General features: G+C 50.1%; 1 protein-coding gene across 4 annotated transcripts in view; it reads right to left on the reverse strand.

Annotated features, from left to right (window-relative positions):
* IGSF3 (immunoglobulin superfamily member 3) overlaps positions 1–17,992 on the reverse strand; it is an 88,549-nt gene extending 70,557 nt beyond the window's left edge. For 3 of the 4 annotated variants that reach the window (XM_074318415.1, XM_074318414.1, XM_074318413.1), the window contains exons 1-2: positions 17,849–17,992; positions 16,518–17,187 (exon numbers count right to left, since the gene is read on the reverse strand). In XM_074318415.1, the coding sequence (XP_074174516.1) occupies positions 16,518–16,560 (43 nt within the window). In that variant the 5' untranslated portion in view covers positions 16,561–17,187; positions 17,849–17,992. Of the gene's footprint in view, positions 1–16,517; positions 17,188–17,601; positions 17,777–17,848 lie in introns of those variants that run through there. The other variant, XM_019730616.2, reaches the window with a different exon arrangement.
* Positions 17,993–20,070: the final 2,078 nt, after the last annotated feature.

Consider the following 20,070-nt stretch of genomic DNA (forward strand, 5'->3'; position numbering starts at 1 on the left):
CTAATTAGATCCTCTGCCATCCGGTACACTCACATGGGCAACACAGGTTCTTCCCGTGACACCCAGCACAGTACCTGAGATGACACCAACACAGCTCCCCAAAAGCACTGGGGCAGAACGCAAGATGAAGGAGAGCCTACAGAACAGGTGAGAGGAGAGCAGTCTGGACAGAAACAGGAGCGAGAGCGGATGGAGAAGGCTAGAAATAAAAATGGCTTACACGCTGGTGGGACAGGTAGAGGCAGAGGTGTGGCCGGTGGCAAAAAAGGTGAAGGTGAAAGGCAGGTGAGACCCAGGAAGCAATACCCAATCAGTGAGCTGAGGGACGCCCTCAGGGCTGCTGGCGAACACTCAGTGGCCAGTGTACACAGTCAATGCCCAGCTAACAATGGCCTCGCCAAGACTGAAACAAGAACGTCGAGCTGTCCCGAGGGAGGTGACAATGTGGTCCAAAGGCCATGCCTTTATGGCTCAGCAGCTATACACTGTGGCCAAATCCAATCTCCAAATGGCCACACGTGTCTAAGGCAACCTGTGGCCGATCAGAATAGCACCCCGGCCCTGGACAAACAATAACCACCACCATTTACTGAGCACTTAGCACACGCCAGCCGCTCTCTGCAGATGGCCCATCTAATGGTCCCAGAAACCCAAGCGAGGAGCTCCTATTATGTCACAGATGAGGAAATGGGAGCTTAGAGTAGCTTGTCCCAAATCCTACTGCTGGCTCAGTAAAAAATGCTTAGTGACTATTAGTTGGGTGGGCAGATGGATGGATGATTGCAAGGACAGATGGACAAAGGAAAGGCCGACCTGAGAGATGGTTCCAGTGTCATCCCCGTCTTGGGACTAGACTTAGACCTTCTAGGGCTAGCAGAGGAAGCAGGGAGAGCAGTGGGTAAGATCGGAGTGGCTGCCATGAACAGACCGGCATCCACAAATATTTAGGACACCCCTCGTTTGTTGGAAGTGGAAAAAAAGAAACACCACCTCCCTAAGAGACAAAGAAGTGGCCCCTCCCCGTCTTTACATTTTCAAATTCATACAGAACAGCCTCAGAGTGGCCCATGCGGGCTGCCTCCCAGGCCTGAAGGGGTTTCTTCTGGGTTGTTTATGGAGCCAAGTTTTCAGTGAGAGGAGAAACAGGACACACCAGGGCTCCCCTCACCCCTCCCCAGAGCAGCAGAGGCGCCACACAAAAGCCTTTCCCTCGCATCTAACTCTGCTCTGTTTAAAGCAAGATCAGATTCAGATTCGGCATCTGCACTTTTCCTCGCTGCCTGACGAGAACCAGATGCCAAGGGCCTCCCAGCACTGCCCTTAGGAAAATAATGTGAGTCAGCCGGGCAAAAGAAACACAGCCCTGAAACAAAGAGACAGCCGGGTACTGCAAACGCCAGGCTCCACAGTCCCGGGCCTTTAAGAAAAGGCACATTCTCGATCTTTTGAGAGGAGGAAAGATGAAAAAGATGGGCTTGGCACCTCATTCTTCGTCTGGTCTGGAGGCCTGGAACTTTTTCCTGAAGCTCTACTTTTCACCGGATGATTGAGAACCTCAAGCTAGTCACCGGTGGACACCAGCCACCAAACAGTCCCCTCTGCAAGCCCCCGGACGTTCTGGTGACTCATGGAGAATGCAGCCACCTCGCTGGCACAACTCACAAACAGGGATCCCCTTCCCTGGGTGGGAGGGTGTGAGAAGTAAACCCACCCTCCAAAAACACTGAGAGCCCCCAGAGATAGAATAAGTAGGCCAGCACTCTCTAGGCCATTCATTGCAGACCTCTGAGCAAATCACGTCAGAAGGAGGTGGAAAACTGTAACCTGAAGACCACATATCACCTGGATCCTACACTAAGAGCAGTGAGCAGAGCCACCCCGTAGCTGCAGACCCAGCTTCCATGAGAATTCCCGGCTAACGGCGGCTCAATCCCAGTCTGAGGCTGGAAGGACGGCCCTCGCCCCTGGTGGCCACACGCCCGGCCCCGGCCCCAAGTTTACCGAAGCACAGGAAGAAGAGATGGAGGAGGAATACTCACAGAGCCCTTAGCTGCCTGGCCAGGAGATGACACCTGTCCCTTCCTCTCCCACTTTATTGGGTAACACTAGTCACACGGCCCTGACCAACCTGCAGGGAGGCTGGGAAATCAGCAGTGTGTGCCTCTCGCGTGAGGAGCTCTCGTCTCTGCCACATCATCTTAAGTCCTGACCTCTTGCTCCCAAGGATGAGCCCTTAGCTTCAGATGAAGTCAAGGGCACATTACTTACACCTTCCATCATTACCGCAAAACCCCAATGGCAAAAACCAAATGGTGTCTTCTTTACATTAATTCCCGGTTCCAAATTTCCACTTGGCGTCACTTCCTAAGTCATCATGCTCGCACCCTTGGGCTCTTCTTCTAGCCTTCTTCCCCCTTCCTCATCATGCCGCTCAGTGCTTTTTTCAACAGCTCTCTTATTCCTTGATAATTGTCCTTTGATACCATCCCCCATTTCCTATTGCTTTCAACTCAAATCTCACCACCTACAACCGAGTTATTCCAGGAACTTAAACCGGTCCCTCAGCTTTTCCTTTCTTCCCTTCCAATCAACCTGGGCCACGGCTGCTTTATCCTCACTCCCAAGGTCGGCTTTCTTAGTGGGCTTTCCTGCTCAAGGGCCCCCAATACTTCCCCACTGCATAACTCAGAGGTCACCTTCTAAGCCTGCCGTGTGCCGTGCTCTAGACGCTGCCTGTGGCATGAATCAGGGTATCACCTCACGGTTCTCTGTCAAGGCCATGTCTGCTCCTGTCCCCACAGGTCTGCTCCCGCCATCCGCTCCTCGACGGCCTTCGGTTCCTCCTACGCACACCGTGATCCAACCTCAGGACCCATTCCAACTACCATCTCCTCACTCGAGTCCTGCCCGCCAATGTCTGTACCTCTGTCCTTTCTGGTTTACCACAGGGCTAAGCACTGGCTCTAGACAGTGTGACACTCCGACGACACCCTGAATTGTCCTGCTTTATAAGAATAAATCCTATTTCCAGCTCCTTTGAAGGAGTGTCTAATATAGGCTGCCTTCCACTCTAAGTAGTAGAAGACACCCACTCAACTGGCTGAAACAGTGAGGACAGGAAGGGTGGAGGTCGGCCTGCTCAGTCCGCAGTGGCTCTGTCATCCAGAATCCTGGTTCTTTCCATCTCTTCCCCTCTGATGGCCTCAACAGACTGGCTTTCCAAATAGTGACAAGATGGCCGCCTCGTTGCCAAGAATCTAGTAGAAGGAGGAGTCCCTTCTTCTGTGTTTCTTTTTAAGAGAGACGACGTCTTTCCCAGAATCCTCTCTCCCCCAGCAGACTTCCCCTCATAGCTCATTGATCAAAACATGGACATAGTTTAGCCCATGTCTAAACTACAGGCCTCCATGACCGGCTTAGAACAATCAGCTTTTACCCTGGAGATGGAAGCGGGGTCACCTTTCCTTGCGTAGGTAGGGGAGGGAGAACATGGTATCCATACCAAATCAGGGCCCTGCCATCAAGAAGAGAAAAGAATGGCCATTGTGCAGGCAACTCACAGTGTCTGCCATCAGCAGGAACCAGTGTTGTATATTTGTGTTTTCCCTAACTTGCTACCCCCATGCTGTGCTGGCATACACGCACGCTCAACAAATAGCTGCAGAATTGAGCTGAACCGGAAATTATCCTGCGGGCGTGAGAAAATAGTGAGCATTACAATAGACTGGCACAAACAATTGAACATGTGTGTGCAGACACTGGACAAAGGACCATGAAATCCAGACAGATGCAAAAAAATACTTAGCAGAGGAGGCTTGGGAAGCTCACAGGCCAAGCCCGAGGCTGGGCCCAACCCCCAGTTCCATAGATAGAGGGCAGGACCCCAGCCAGAGTGCTGGGCTTCTCCCAACAGGGCCCAGCTGGGCCTTCTCCTCAGTTCAACTCTTGCCTCTAATGGACCAGGGGTCTACATCCAGCCCAGACCCATCAGGCACAATGGAGGCTCCCAGCGAGGCCTGTGGGTACCTAGCATGTTGCTGAGCATGTCGTGGGTATGCACCAATCTGCTGAAAATGGAAATCTGAACCCGTGAGGTCTGGGCTGTAAAAGCAATTGCTCCCTTCACTCGGGATTAAAGAGCTGACCCTTGAGCTGTGCTCAGAGGTCTCTCCTCCTCTTTCCTCTTTGGGCCACCCATCCTTCTCCTAACTTTGCCTCCCTCTTCCAGCACACGCCCCAGGATTCTCTTGGCTACTGACAGCCCTGCAGACCGAAACACACATGCATCCACCTTGGCAGGGAAATGTACCAAGAACTACACAGCAGACATACTGACCACAGGGCTCTAAGTCCCACTGACACCCTGCGTCTCCATCACAGGTCTGTCCGCAAGTTTTAGCTATTTGAAGTTTTGGATTTCCTTTTCTAACCCTGTAACTGGCATTTCCTTGGCTACAGAAGACTGTGTTAAACGCAGCCTGCCTTTCAGAGCTCACTGGTTACGACAGGCATTCCACAGTCGATCCTACTGACTGAGCCATTACGAGGTTGAACCGTATGACAGGGCTGAGAGGCCACTGCTTTTGACCTACAAACGTGGCAATGTTACCCAACTCAACCTAGTATTTACTCTATGCCACGCAACAGGGTAAGGAGAGGCTTGGGATGCCAGGACCAACAACACAGACATAATCCGTGTCCCGATGGAATTTACAGTCTAGCGCATTAAGCCACTAATTAAAAAGTAATCTGAATTTTTTAAAAACAGTAATATAGAGTCGATCATCACTATTCTGATTCATTATATGTGTACTTATCTGTGCACTGCTTGCCTTCTTTGCTGGCCTATAAACGATAATGGCTATGTCTCCTCTACATGACACGCTGCCGGGCACATAGCAGAGCACATTAGATATTTGTTCAACTTATTAAATTGCTGTCACAACAGACACACGCAGGTGCTGGCTGGGAAGCATCTCGCACAGTGATCTAACTAATCTTAGGACGCAAGGGTCAGGAAGTCCCCTAACTCGGGATTTCTGCTATTGCTGATAGGGTTGAATTAGGCCTTCGCAAAACAGGTCTTTCTACCCTGTAGATAATAAATGACAATCCGAAGAGCACCTGTCACCCAATTTAGCCTAGTAAATGACACATACATCAGCCACAGTCAAATGATAAGCAAAGCACTTGAACCTTTTAGACCCTGCAGCCCTGATTTTGTAATTGACCCGCTATCATAGAACAAGAAACGTCTGTGAGCATCGCTGACCAGCGGGCCTCTTCCCTACTTGGCAGCGTCTCCCCGAGAGCCAGACCTGCACACACTGCACAGACATCAACGAGGCTAGACAACATCGTCACATGTGGTGGGCCTGTCACTGTCCTCTGTACCAGCAGCACCCTGGTCACTTTCACGGAGTATCTTGAAAGCTCTTGACATGGCAAATGGTCAGCGGGCCCTGTCCCCATGCCAAGTGCCAACAAAAACCTGTCGCGGGCAAGGAGGACCCTAACTGCCCCAACCCTGGTCTCTCCGAAGGATGCTGTGGTGCCCACACAGCCTCCTGGGCAGAACCTCCCCAATCTCTGGCCCGCAGGCAGGACGAGCAGGGACTGGTACAGACGATGCTTCGAATGTCTTATGGGATTAGTTGCTTAAAAGCATCCGCATGACTTCCGTCGCCCCAGTTCCTGATGACACAGTACAAGCCTCCGCAAGGAAAGCTGAATCCCTATCCATTTGCAAAAAGGAAACTACGCAGAAGAAAACAAGAGTCAGATTACTGACGGGCACGGTACCCGCTGCAGGACACGAAGGGCTGCTGAATAAATCATGACGAGGAGGCACATACAGTGATCATAAATACCACAAGCCTCGAGGCTCTCCTATTGATTTACTTCTCCCCAAAGCACAGATTGAACCTGGCCTCGTCCTCACATGAGGCCTGGCTCTCCCCAAATTCCAAATATGGGAAATTGCAGCTCTTCTGCGGTGGGGTTAAGAGGGGGAAGGCGAATGCTTGTCCTGTGTAATGTTTGAATTAAAGATGATGTACACCAGAGTCTCTTTCTCTTCCGGGAGGGGCACTTTCCAGCCCTCCTGCCCTTCTCCCCTCTTCCAGGCCAACACAGTCTTTTCCTCACCTCCGGAATAATTCTCCTTTCAAATAAGAGGGGCACGCATCAGCGCCAGAAAGATTCTTCTAAAATACATTCAAGTTAGTTCTCTCCATTGACATTCCCCCTTCTAGAAGTCCACTGCTCAGGGGGAGCTCCTCAGAAAAGCTGGATTCAAGATATAAGCGAGCACGAGACAGGAGGTATGGATGCCATTCGTCCCAGCCCGAGAGCTGCTGGACCAGCCAGCTCCAGGCCAGCCCCTGTTCTGACAGAGACAAGGAGGAAAAGCTGGGCAGGGTGCTCTGAACGCCCTTTGCTTTTTTGTAATGCAACACCAGAAGCCATTCAGAATGCAAAGCTGTTCACAAGCTATCTTTTGTACTGAAACATCAGAAGACATTCAGAAACTGTTCAGCAAATCACCTCTAAACGGTGTCATAAAGAGTTGTCTGTTTGGGGGTGAGCCTAGAAGGAATCTGTCTGCACAATCCCTCCTCTAATAAACTGACAGACGTGTCCATCTGTGAAAGCAGAACTCCCAAAAGGCCACCCACCTCCAAACCAACAGAAAACCACGGCGGAACAGAACCAATGAGGAAAACCAGGAAGGCCTCGGGGAGAAGTGCAGCCTGTAGGGGGGGAGGGGGGAATCCTGTGCAGAGGGTCCCAGGAGCCATTTCCACTGGGCACAGTCTACAACACGCAGACTAGGGACTCCACGGAGAAGTGAGAAGCACTCGCGACATGCAGAAAAGTGCAGATCAATGTCTTCTTAGAGTTAACCCCAGGTGGCTGGGGAGGTGGACGGGGTGGTGGGGTGGTGGGGGGGGCACCTGGTAAGGTGCAGACCTGGAAGAGCCTGCACCCTCCTTAGCTGACGTAGCAGCTTCTGGAAAACGGGCCCAACATTAGTGAGGGCCCTACTCTCTCCCATGGCTTTCTGGGAGAAGTCACTCCACAGGGAATTAGGGAGGCTGAGTACAAAGTAGGAGAGACAATCGACCTTACCAGCACCACCCCCCCAACATAAGGGTCCTTGGGAGAAAGCCCGGGGTGGATGCTTGTTTCCTATCTGATGGCAAGTGTGTGACTATTTTATTTCTCATTTGTTCTGGCTTCCTAGAGACTCAGGGCTAAGCATGAAATTCCCAATTCCCACAGACAGACAATAGCCTCAGCAGCTAATAAGGATATTTCACACATCCAGGACTCAAGACATTTATAGCTGAGTATTTTCAAAAGAAAGAATGTGCCCTGTGGTGGGTGGATGGGGGTACCCCAATCTCCCCCATCACTGGTATTTATCTCTCACTCCTAAAGGGCCCTTCATTAGGGCTGCCCGCGGTATTTGTAATTCATGGCAGCTAAAGAGGAGTTGAGAACAAAATAGGAAGAAAAGATGTTAAGTAATAATAAAAAGAAAGACTGACCTTAGGGATAGAAGAGCGTTTCCTAATGTCAGTGTTTTTAATTACTCTATTAAAGATTAAAACTACATCATCAGGTGACTAAAAATGTGCGTCATGATTTTTACCTTTTAATTCTCGGTCTGTGAGATAACAGAACAATGAGTGCTTGTGGCAGGCACTCAAATATTTGTTCATTGAGCAGACAAAAAGACTTCTTAGGAAAGTATTGTAAGTAGATTCAAACAGAACAGTGAGGTCTCGGGATAGGTGGTAGCGGGTCAAATCGATATTTAAGAAGCATTGACTATGAGATGTGAATCCAACCACCATCCCTCGAAAATAGCAACTACTTTAAAAACCAGGTCTAAAGGTGAACCATCCAAGAAACCTGCATTGGCTCCAGGGGTTTTAAAGAAAGTCATATCCATGAATCTGAGAAGTGACCCAACACTTTGAAATGATAATCTTTTTACAGCAATAGTTGCTTCTGCAGCACCAGAGAAGAAAAGTTCTCTCCCTTTGGCTTAAGGTGTAAAACGTCCGGCAACCAGCAACCTTGGAGGTGACTCCAATCCACTTCATTCTAAATGGAACAATCACTTGGGAATTGAAAAGGCAGGAAAACTCTCATTTTTTCCCTAGTCAATGAACAAACAAGAACACTTGATTGAACTAGACACAAAATCCAGTATTTATGGGTGTCCTCTTAACACGTTTCAGATAAGCTTCATTTTAATTCAACACAGTTTCAAAATGGTAACTAAAATAGTCGATAAAATATGTGTGCTTAATTTGTTAAATTTATGTGTTTTGGGAGAAACTATTCAGAATAAACAAGTCGATTATTTTCATTAAATACATTAAAATTTAAGGGTAGTATTTTTATTAAGACTCTTGCTCTTGATAAAGTAAGACAAAATTATTCCATTACATAGCTATTGAGTGAGGCTCAGTACTCCCCAATGATTTCACAAATTACACTTTCCACTAGCTATAAAATAACAAAATCAGTTCTGATACAGCCATAAAATTAAGCCTGAAAAACTAGTAAAGTCAATCACCCCTTTAAAATCAAGTTGTTGAACAATATGTTCTGTACGATTCCATTTGCATCAGAAAAAAATCTGTATTTGTGTGAGTATATGCATAGAAATTAGAGAAAAGGCCTAGAAAACTATATATCAAACTATAAAGGATATATATCAGACTCAATGAGGGACATGGGGCAGACGGGAATTTTAGCATTTTACTTTCTGTCTGTACTGTTTGGATTTTTTACCACAGAACTATATTCACCTGTTACCTCTGGCTATAAATTAAAATTAAAAAAAAGAAAAAGAAAAAGGAGCAAACAAATAGAAGCTGCCTTGTGAAATTGAAACCAATCTCTCACCACCTTATTTTCATATAAGTTTACCCTAAAGCACTTTATTTGCTGTTTTAAATTATGACTTAATTCAAATGAAATCTTCAGTGAAAACTAAGGTTTCTTGATGCAGCTGTTATACCTAAGAGGTTGTGAAATTTCCTTCTCTGGAAGTCTTTAAAAAAAAAAGGCGGTGGGGGGAGGGGAATGGATTGTACCTGGCCAGGACAGGTAGGTGTGGTTTAACCTGCAGCAAGGAACGCCAGGTCTCCTGTTCCTCTGCCTACTGAAAGTCTTTCCTTGCAAAATCAGTCAAGGTCCCCAACCAGTGCGACCAATTCGTGGGCAAACTCCACCTAGGTGACCCTTGGGGTCCTGACGCTGGCCATCTTAGAGATTCCAAAACACCTAACAAGGACACCACCTCCCTTCTACTGCTAAGATACAGACCTAAGGTACCTAACAGGTCAGGCTCTGTATGTCCTTTGGTCATCAGCCACCCAGGGCACCAGCCAAATTTTGCTTTAGGGCTAGTCTGTATCAAGTGTGAGGGGATCATAGGTTGTTACATAGGAAAAACAGATGGCTCCTACTTAATAAATGCTGTCTGTCTGGGAGACAGAACATTTCAAATGTATGGGGCTCCTGGGGGCAGGGGAGTTCATAAAAGGGATCCTTGAGAAAGAGGCCGGGAGCCCGCTTCATGACATGGCCCCGTCACCAACATACTGTGGGCGGGATGCAGTGTCCGGCTGAGGGCAGAGCCAGTGTTCTCAGAAGTCACGAGGAAAAAGGAGGAGAGGGGACGGCGCTCCGGAGTATGGGGAAATGGGTGTTCCAAACAAAAACAGAATTAAATGCACAAAAATAATGCCAGCTGAAGACAATCCTGAGCATACATCAAATAATCATAATGGGAATGAACACACAACTGGTATCGCATTCCTCTCCAAAAGTTGAGAAGACGACACCAATTTTTTTGAGTTCCCAGTTTTGTGAGAATGTCTTTGCCCTGGTTTTTTTTGTGTGTGGTTTTTTTTTTTGGCAGATACACAAAAGGTCTTCCTTTGGTACAGGAACAGGTCCCCTTTACTTTCACTCTGGTCCTGCCAACTCCAGGAACGCCTCTCGTCCTCCCTGGCCGCTTCTCCCAGTGGTGCTCTAGGATACCCACTTACAGCTCTCTGGCATCTTCCATCTGTCTCTGGCCCAAATACTCAGACCTCATGCCAACCGACTGCATGCACCCATTCTTACCAAGCAGCACCTTTAGCACCCTGGCCCACTGACACTGGGCTTCTCCATCCTTCAGAAGCCTCCTCCAAGCAGTCCAGCGTGTCTGCCACCCCACAATGCTGCCAGGACCCCTCACTCTTCTATTACTTAAGAAATGCCTAACGTTCCAGCTCTTCCAGAAAGCCTTTCCAGACTGGCCACTCCAGCCTCATCCCTCTCCTGGCAGAGAATTCCCTCACTCCCCCTGCTGAGCTCAAAACAGGGCCAACACACTTGCCCTGCCTCTCCTTCTGCACTAGATGCCCACCCCCAGACAGTATAGAACATCAACGTCTTCCTGGCCATGTGCAAAGGGATTTACCACTTGCTTGACCTCTGGCCTCAGACTGTCATCTCCTAGAGGGCAGAGATAGGGTAGTGTCCAGCAAAGCCTGGGTCACCTGGATGGTGAGGAAATGGGATATTCGGGTGAATTCCATGAGAGGGTTAAAACGGGGCTAGGCAGAAACTTTGTTTCAACCCTCATTATTACAAAGCCTATTATAAAGCTTTTTAAAATACATCTGACCACTTCCCAGACTGGGTAGAGTTCATATAATTTAATCTTTGATTTAGGGTCTTGCAGTGCCCCGAGGCTCTGCAGTCTCTTCTGCTACTATAATTATACATGCAGAAGACGTACAGACCGGGCTTCAGTGGCCTAGAAGCTAATTTCTAGAATAAATCCTTGCTACCACATCTTGTGACTTCTGCCTTTCTGCAAGTGGAGTTCAAAAACCAAAACAAAATTCCACTTAATTGAGGATTCCAGGTAAGGGAGGTCCACTGCTATGTCTTTGTTAAGTGCCTGCCACGGTGGCCCACAATTAGTCACTCAATAAAGGGTCCTTGATGAGGGAATTTCGCAACACATGATTTTTGTACAACTATAAATTTGATTTTGATGCAACCACTCATTTCTTTGAAAATCAGGGGGCATTCACACACAGGTTTCCCTAATTTCCCTAAAGTGAAAAAATCCAACCCTTTACAAGGAATCGCTGTGCTCACTTTGGAGCAGCAAAGAGACAGATAGGCCACCATGATGAAGAAGCAACTCCCAAAGGAACCTAAAATTATGAATCAAGGAACTGTGACTCAGGATGCACAAGGCCAGGGACGCTGGGAGGCCAGCAACTGGAGCCACCTCATCCAGTTCCCAAGCCTGGGCTCCGCGGAAGTGGTCTGCCTGGGCTCTAGGGACCCAGTTTCAGGCCAAGTTCCAAGCTCAACCCAGCCTAAGCCAATCTCTGTGCCCACACCCTCCCACATGAACTTGTCCCTTAAACCACGGACAGTCATCCCTCCCATCTCTAAAGGGCCACGTCACCACCAATATGATTGCCGGCTCCTCTGCATTGTCACGTCTCTGCTGAATATAGAATGCCCTCCCCATGCCAACCCTGCCATTTCGGAAAGCCCAGCCTCTCCCACAACCACCACCACCACCACCACCGACACTGAACTCTGAGTTGCACTGGAGGCGATGGACAGAATTCAGGAGGTATGTGAACTTGAATGGGGGAGAAAAAAACGACGTCTTTCTCTTCACTAACCTCTCAGTGGAAGGTAACAGTTCCTTTTGTTATGATAGGAGGCAACTGTCACGGTAAATTCTCCAGGACCTGTGATTTGGTCACAACAGATAACGTCGTACACACATTCACATCACATCACAGTTGATGCAGAGACCTCAAAATTACATTTTCACTCTTCCCTACGCCAAAATTAGAATGGTTAGACCTGCTGTTAGATCTTATCATTGAATGAGTTATTAAAGAAACATATTGCTGTACCATAAATTTATTTCCTGTTTTGATAGCTTATATTTCAATATAATTGATTTTCTTGGTTAGCCTCTGTATTTTTATTTATGCATTTTAAAATGTTATCTCAAGAAGGGGTCCACATATGCTTCACTAGACTTGCCAGAAGGATTCTAAACGACACAGAAAAGGTTATGAACCCATTTGGTTAAGTAAAGGCGCAAGCACTACAGCCAGACAAACTTGGATTCCAATATCCCGGCTCTGCCAATTTCTAGTTCTCTGCCTTTGAACAAAATTATTTAAACTCTCTGAGCCTTGAATTGATTGAGGGAGCCAATACAGAAACAACACCTACCTCGTGAAACCATCCATTCATCAAAAAATTAACTGACCACCTACTTACTGTGTGCCAGGTAAAAGGCTACAGCAATGAACGTGACAGAGATGGTCCTTCCGCACTTTACACAGAAGGTCATGCTGTATAAAGTGTTTAGCAGTGACGGGCATACAAGCATGCTATAAACACTACAGTACTACTGCTAAAACCACATTTAGTGTTTAATCATATGCCAATTTATGTTGCCTCCCATGTACAATTGTTGGTTCACCTGATTTATGCCCTCCCAACAAGACTTCTCAGAGCTCAGGGTCTGGGCCTCATACTCAAGAGTGGGCAGCTTGTTAGATGCAAGAACACAGGATGTGGAACCAAACGGTCTTAGCTTCAAAAGCCTGCCCTGCCACCTGCTAGCTCTGAGACTATGCCACAGGCCAGTAGCTGTCCCCCCCCAAATCCATTCTCTCCTTCTTCTATAGTAATAGAACCCCTAGATTTTAGCTGGGCACGTGGACACTGAGAATTAACGATAATATTTCCCAGCCTCCTTTGCAGCAAAGTATGGGCATGTGACCAAGTTCTAGCCAATGGGGATGTAGGCAGAAGTGATGTGTGCGATTTTCTAGGAAGTGTCCTTAAATTAAGAGGGCCTGCCCTTCACCAACCTTTTTCATAGCACAGCCGTCTTGGACCATGAGATGACCTTGGGAATGGAGGCATGCACATGGAACACGACAGAGGGGGCTTGGGTCCCTACCATGGTGGAGCACCATGTCTCGTTGGTACAGTACTCTGCCTCACGTGACTTCCTTAACCTCCCTCGACCGCCATAACCCTCCCTACAAAAAGGTGATAATATGATGCATTTACGCGGCAAGGTTGCTTTGAGGACTTAATGAGATAGGGCTTGCTTCAGAACAAGGACGACAGTTAGGAAAGGAGGTATTACTACGGTTCTTCTTCTCTTGCTGCAATGAAACATGTTGGACATTGAGACTCTTAACACCATTCCAGATGCCCAGAGGCGGCTCAATGATTCCCATGGTTGTGCCTCTGTGCTCACTCCCACCAGAACAGCAAAGTTCCTTTCTATCTCCTTGGAAGTACCTTCTGGCCTCTCCCCCAAGAAGCCTCCCCTAACTAACAGGGAAGGGAGGGATGGCTTCCCAAGTCCCATCCTATTCAAACAGGAGGCGTCTCAAACTCTACAAACGCAATTCTCTCCTACTGGCGAAGAACACAAACGACCGTCAGCCATCCGTTCTCCTGCACTGATCCAGAGATGTCTCAATCCCTTCCATTTTTCATCGCTAACACTTTTAAAGCTATTTCATCTTGTTTGCAGCATCAGCACTGATCGGGGAGGCATAACTCTTCGTGGCAATGCAAAATTGAAATTTGCTTTATGTGCCTAAAGCTTATACTCATCTTTCCTGATGATTCCCTTCCTGTTCCTGCATACACAAATCCTACGGTCTCTCCCACACTGTTTTCATCTTTCTGTGTCACTGTCACTCACACAGGCAGCTCCCGGGCACAGCCACACCCACCTGTCCTGTTCACATGCCCTCTTTTTCCTCCGCTCACACCACACACACACCAGCCCCTACTCTCTCTCTCTCTCTCTCATCGTCTGCCTCTCAGGTTCCACCCATTCTCAGTTGTGGAGACTTTCCTGCCCTCATGGCTCCACCAGGTCCAGGCTTAAGATGGCTTTAGAACTGGCACAAGGGTGGCAGTGGCAGTCCGTGGTTCCCCCGTTGGGTGGGGGACCCAGAGCGGCAACAGGAAGAAACAAGACATAGTGGTCAAGAGGGCAAGAATCAGTACCCAGACAGGCAGAAGAGGAAGAACGTGATCCCAGACATGGCGAAGGAAGGGAGTAAAAGGCACAGGCCTGACACTGTCAAAGGAGCCCCCAGTATCTCAGGGGTTTACCCTGTATGCCCCCCCCCACCCACATGCTGTCGCGGGCTTTCTAACACAGACAGCCACTTCTGGAGCCTGGCAGCCCTGGCTCAGTCTCACTTTGCGCAGCACTTACCCTCCTTTTTACAAACAAAATTTGACTCCAGGTGTGTGACCCACATGGGCATCCAACCTTGGGATTCTTTACTGTTTTAAATTCACATTACACATTAATGTGCATTACACAGTAAGAATGCAGACCCCCCTCCCCCAGACTGCAAACAGGAAGTAAGACCCCAACCTGGGTGCCGTTCCCTCCCCATATGCCTTTGCCTTTCAAGGTTAACACAGTCCTGGCAAGGTCCCCTCCCCAGCAGGGTGAGAGTCATTGAGGGATGAGAAAAGAGGGGATTTCACCAGTGAGGCTCAAAAGACCCGGCAGAGATTAATAGGCAGGTCAACAGTTCCAAACCTTCCCCCTCTCACCACGTCTGGTCTTCTGCCACCATTCCCCTTCCATGCCACCTTGAAGCTCATTTTCCTCCATGGTACCTGTTTTGTACATGAGGCTGTTTGTGAAGGGAAGAGAAACAGTGGCCAGTGCCAGGGCCCAGGCTCCACTCCGAAGTGGCCCAGCAAAGGGACCAGCAGGCAGCCTTCCATGTTTTAAGCAGCCAGGAGAAACAACAGGCACAAATGTCACACTTCCTTGTTTTCCCATTGGTAGTTCCTTCTGCCCAGGGGCCCCACCCTGCCACTCAGTCCTGTTTCCCCACCTTAGCCACATAACCCACCCCACCCCCAAACCTCCAGGAGGGCTCTCCTTGTTTGTCCTTTGAATTCGCATAAATCACTAATTAATGATTTCAACCCAGACACTAAGTGAATGACAAATACAGTGTAACAAATACCAATACAACATTTAGGATGGGCGAGTACAGAGCTACCTGCCTGAGCACACAGGAAACACGGTCTCCTGACTCACACTTGGGCAGAAGACTGACTAAACTGCCAGATCCTGCGTCCTTGTGTGCTGGAGCAGGGAGGGCTGCCACTGATGACCTCATGCTGGTTCCTTAACTTGGCTCTACACTGGAATCTTCTAGGAGAGCTGCATGACTGGAGCCCAGATCACCTTCCCAGAGAACCCGCTTGCATTGGTCTGGGGTTGCTGCCTGTATTTGTAAAAGCTCCCCCCGTGATTTCGACATTCACCCAAGTTTGAGCACCACTGACGGAAAACATTTATCGTCCGCCCAGACATTTTTCAAAGCAGTCAAGATGTTTAGAACACCTTATAGGCTTTCACTGTCAAGATAACCCTTGGAGGTTATCGTCCCATTTTACTGAGCTTCAGATGTCACTCCCAGTGAGGCTGAGATTGGAACTCAGGCACTCTAACGCCACCCGTATGTGAACACTTGCAAGAGTGTAGACAATGAATGAAATCAATCTCCACTGCCAGCAGGTCATGAATAAATTCCATAAACGCAGGACACCTAGATTTGGAGATGCAAACTCCATAGGCAGGAGTGATGACCTCTTCTGAATGCAGGGGACCCCGCCATAGAGAGGGCATGGGCTGTGCTCATGTGTGAGGTCTGAGGCAATGGAGCGAGGCGGACAGAGCCTGGCCAGAGAGCTTATCCTACACCCAAGATACCACATCAGATGGTGCTCAGTGGCATGGAAAATTTGAGAATGGGTGAGTGCTGGGCAAAGCGTGGCTCTCCCTTGAAGAGAGAATCCTTAAGAGAGGTCTCTCTTTATCCCCAAACAATGACCGAGCTTCTTTGGTGAGGGGACGTAGCACCAGTACCATCAAACATTTTTTGTCTCCAAACTACTTAGGTAGGGCAAAGCATCCTTTCCACCCCCTTCTCCAACCACGCCCACCTGCCCTCAAGATAAAGCACCATCATCATCAAACCAACTTTCTGACCGAGTGGTTGACAGCGTTACCAGCTTTGGATTTGGAACGAATGTGGACCAAGCACCATGTTTATAATACTGCAAGAAACCACCCCACGGTCCACATGGGGCCCCCAAACCACCAACACGCTGATGGGGGACCTCACCCCTGCAAGGCCTAGGCAGACCTTTAAGGACAGTAAACATTCTTCCTTAAAGACAACACACAATGTTCCACCCCGTTCCTCCTGGGTCAGAAACAGGCCTCCTGGTACCCTCTTCCAACCTGTGTCACACACCGGCTGCCTCCTGGTGTCCCGCAAAGCCGAGAGTTGATGGGAAAGAACCACAAGGAATTACAGGAAGCAACAGCAGGTTAAACTTTCCCATCGATCGCACTGATAAGCAGCGCCACTTACCCAGCACAGCCAGACAGCTGAGCACCTGGAGAAAGCACTTCATGTCGGCAGCGGAGAGAAGACACAACACAGGGCGTTTGCTCTTCCCTCCACACTTAATCTCTCATCTCTGGCAATCCACTTAGACCTCCAGGGGACAGTTTTGGAAACAGAACTTAACTCAGAAAATAAGAATAGGTTAAGGAGAGACCAGCAGGAGGGAGTCGGGGGTGGGTGGTGGGTGGCATCTGGTTAAACTCCCCTAAGCAAAGGAAGGGTCCAGAACAATTCTGCAGATACTCTAGGCTTCTGCCACATCTTGTGCCTGGTGGTTTCCACTGGAATTGTAGACTGCGGTGGATTAATCCTCGAGGAAAAGGTGGGGAAAGTCTGAGAAAATCCCTTCAGCCACTGATTATACAGAAATGTCCTTGGCTTCCCGGTGAAGGTGTCTGCAATCTCCCTCATTCGGATTCCCCAAAGGGAACGGGGCAGGTTTTGTCAGAACCTTCTGACAGATTTGCCAAATCGCCCTGGCCGGCCTCCACTGTTTGGGTTTCCTCATCAAAAAGTCCGTCTCCCATCGTGGTGGTAGGTCACGGAGCTGCCACCTGCCCCAGACCTGCCCAGAACACACGAAGCAAGTTGGCGTTCGGCAGCCCTGGCGCGGTCCCACCGTACCAGCAGATTTCTAAAACAAACACAACAGAGATTTATCAAAGGCCAACACAAGCAACGCAAAACCGAGAGGGGCTGCGCGGGTCCACACACCTGGCGCCCGGTCCCGGACCGTGACAGTCACCCTTTGCATTCTGACCTTGGGCAAGTCGCTACGTCTGCCTCCGCCTCAGTTTCCCCGCCCAGAGCAGAGCAACTGGAGGAAGCCCGATTGTCTCCACCACACTTTCGCCAAACGCTTCACTCCTGGGAATTCCTTTCACCTCCCACCGATCCCGGCGCCGCAGGCAGACCGACCGTCCGCGGGGGCAAATCGGGAAGGGGGCCCCGGGGTGGGGCCGTCACTCCCGGTTGCACCCCCGACCCCCGCCCCAGACGTAGGCGCTCCGCGCGCGCCGCGTCCCAGGTGGCCCCGCTATTGTTTTACCTTCCCGGGTGTTTATTTTTCGCTGAGTATAAAGAAAAGAGACGGAGGGAGAAGGGATCCGGGGCTCTGCTTTCCGCGGCCGGGGCGCGCTCGCCCTGCGCCCAACCGGCCAGGGGAGGGTCTCGGGCCCGACCCCCGAGCCCAACCGGCGCCGGGCCCGTCGCCGCCCCTCCTCGCGCCGCCCTCCGGCTCGGGTCCCCTCGCTGCCGCCCCTCCCCGCGCCTCCCGCGATCCCGGCGAGTCTGACCTCACGACCGCCGGCTCCCTCCGCGCGTCGGCCCGTGGGTCTGTCCGTCCGCCTGGGCGCACGCCTCTGGGGACGCACCGCTTCCTCCCTCTGCTCCCGCTACGGCACCAGCAGCGGCGCTCGGCCCCTCCCGAGTCCCCGCCCCCTCCACTCCCGGCCGCTGCACCGGGGCTGGCCGAGCGCCGGGCGAGGGCGGGGGCCTGGAAGAGAGGCGCCGCCCCCGGGCCCACGCCTCCTAGCCGCTCCCGGAGACGCGCGGCCGGGCTGCGGGCCTGGCCCGAACCTGGCCGGGTGCTGGCGGGACGCTCCGGTGCCGCACCTGCCGGTGGCGAGGGCCACCCAAGGACGTGGACACAGCTGGTCTGCGGACCGGCAGCCCCGAAAGTTAATCAGGGGTCCACATGCAGACTGCCCCCGGGCCGCCGGCTAGATGCACAGGCCCTTCCCAAAGCCGGGCGAGGGACCCACGGGCCTTGTGAAGGGTGACACAGGAGCGAGTCCTCTCTGTGAAACAAAGCCCTTGGCAGGAGATGTGATTCTGCTCACATAGTGGAACCCCAAGTTGCGCTTCACTCTAGGACCGAATTTCCTAGAAGCTGAGACCGCAGTGGACTCTGGAAACAGCCTGGATTCCTCCACTTCCTCAAGGCTGGCCTTGGCTGAGTGCTCCCTGTGCCTCAGTTTCTCCATCTGTTATGTGGGGAAATAGCCTGTACTTAACAGGGTTATGTGCACATTTGTACAACACTTAGAATGGTGCCTGCCACATCTTAAGTACTCGGTAAATGTAAGCTATGATTATTTTATGAGGAGCAGTCCCATCCAAGCAAGTGCTGTTTCACTCACTCAATGCTTATACAGCACACACGTGCTGGGTTGGCATCGGCACAAAGGGACCAAGGTCGCATAGGACAGTCCTGCCCTCCTGGAGCTTGCAGTCTAGTGGGGAGACAGTAAAACAAGCATGGCACGGAAAGAGCAGTGTGGAGGAGGCATGCGCAAGGACGGGGCCCCCTGTGTTGGGGGGTTGAAGCATGAGGAGAAGGGGGGGTTAGTCAGCCAGGAATGCTTCTCAGAGGAAATGAAAATGAGTTGGATTGAAGGAGCAGAGGGAGCCTCCAGAGGAAGAGGAGAGAGGGAGGGCATCACAGGCCCTGGAATCAGCATCCCTGAAAGCCAGAGGGGAGAGAGAGAGAGGGTGACCCAACAGAGAAATCGCTGTTTGGGCCCAAACTAGGCTGTAAGAAAGCGACAAGAAATGAGCAGAGAAGAAATCTGGTGCCAGGACCCGGACAGCTTTGCACGGTGAGTTAAGGAGTCTGGCCTTGAGCCCAGGGCCTTCGCAAAGTGTCTGCAGGATTTGATAAGACAGTACTATTAGCAGATGTCCATTTTAGGAAGACCACTCTGGCCTAGCTGTGGAGGACGGACAGGAGGGGTTCCTGCAGGAGGGTGGGGGTGTTGCTGCAAATCCAGCCAAGAGGTGATGGTGACCAGGGCCATAGAAGCAGCAATGGGGAGCGAGCGGGGTGAGCAGGTCCCCTTGAGGTGAGAGGTAGGCTCCATGGAGTGGCGGGTTGAAGGTGAGGAATGGGCCAGAAAAACCAGTTCAACCTCAACAGCTGAGATGTGGACACTAGGATAGGGTTAGATGGATTGGAGTCTGAGACGCCTGAGGGGCATGCAAGTGAAGATGCCCAAACAGTGCTTGGGGAGGGGGGCAGGGTGGAGTTCCGAACTCAGAAAGGAGCCATGAGTTTGTGTGTAAGACATTTTTCACCCTAACGAACAGTATGATAGTGAAAGGATATAGTGAAGGAATAGACTGATAATTCACGTATAAAAAAGCAATGAATACCCCCCCCCCAGCATGCAGGGCAAGGAAGGACATGCTACAGGGGATACAAAAATAACTAAGGGGTCTCACTTGCCCCACCCCTCTCCCTTGGCTGTAAGTTTCTTGCCGGCAGGATTTGTCCTTAAATAATCATTTATTCCAAATAACTCTTGGTATTGTGATCTGCATATAGTAATCGCACTGTAAACACTTCAATTAAATTGAATTGGATTAAGTATTTATCACATATGCCAAGTATTATATTGAAAATCTCCTCTTGTGTATTAAATATCCCCCTTCCCCCCAAGACAACCCTGACTCTCTCTTCTCTCTATCTGCTGGACTCCTTCATTTATTTATTGAGCATCTACTGTGTGCCCAGAAA

The sequence above is a fragment of the Rhinolophus sinicus genome, linkage group LG14 (assembly GCF_036562045.2).
Source record: "Rhinolophus sinicus isolate RSC01 linkage group LG14, ASM3656204v1, whole genome shotgun sequence".
NCBI classification, from domain to species: Eukaryota; Metazoa; Chordata; class Mammalia; order Chiroptera; family Rhinolophidae; genus Rhinolophus; species Rhinolophus sinicus.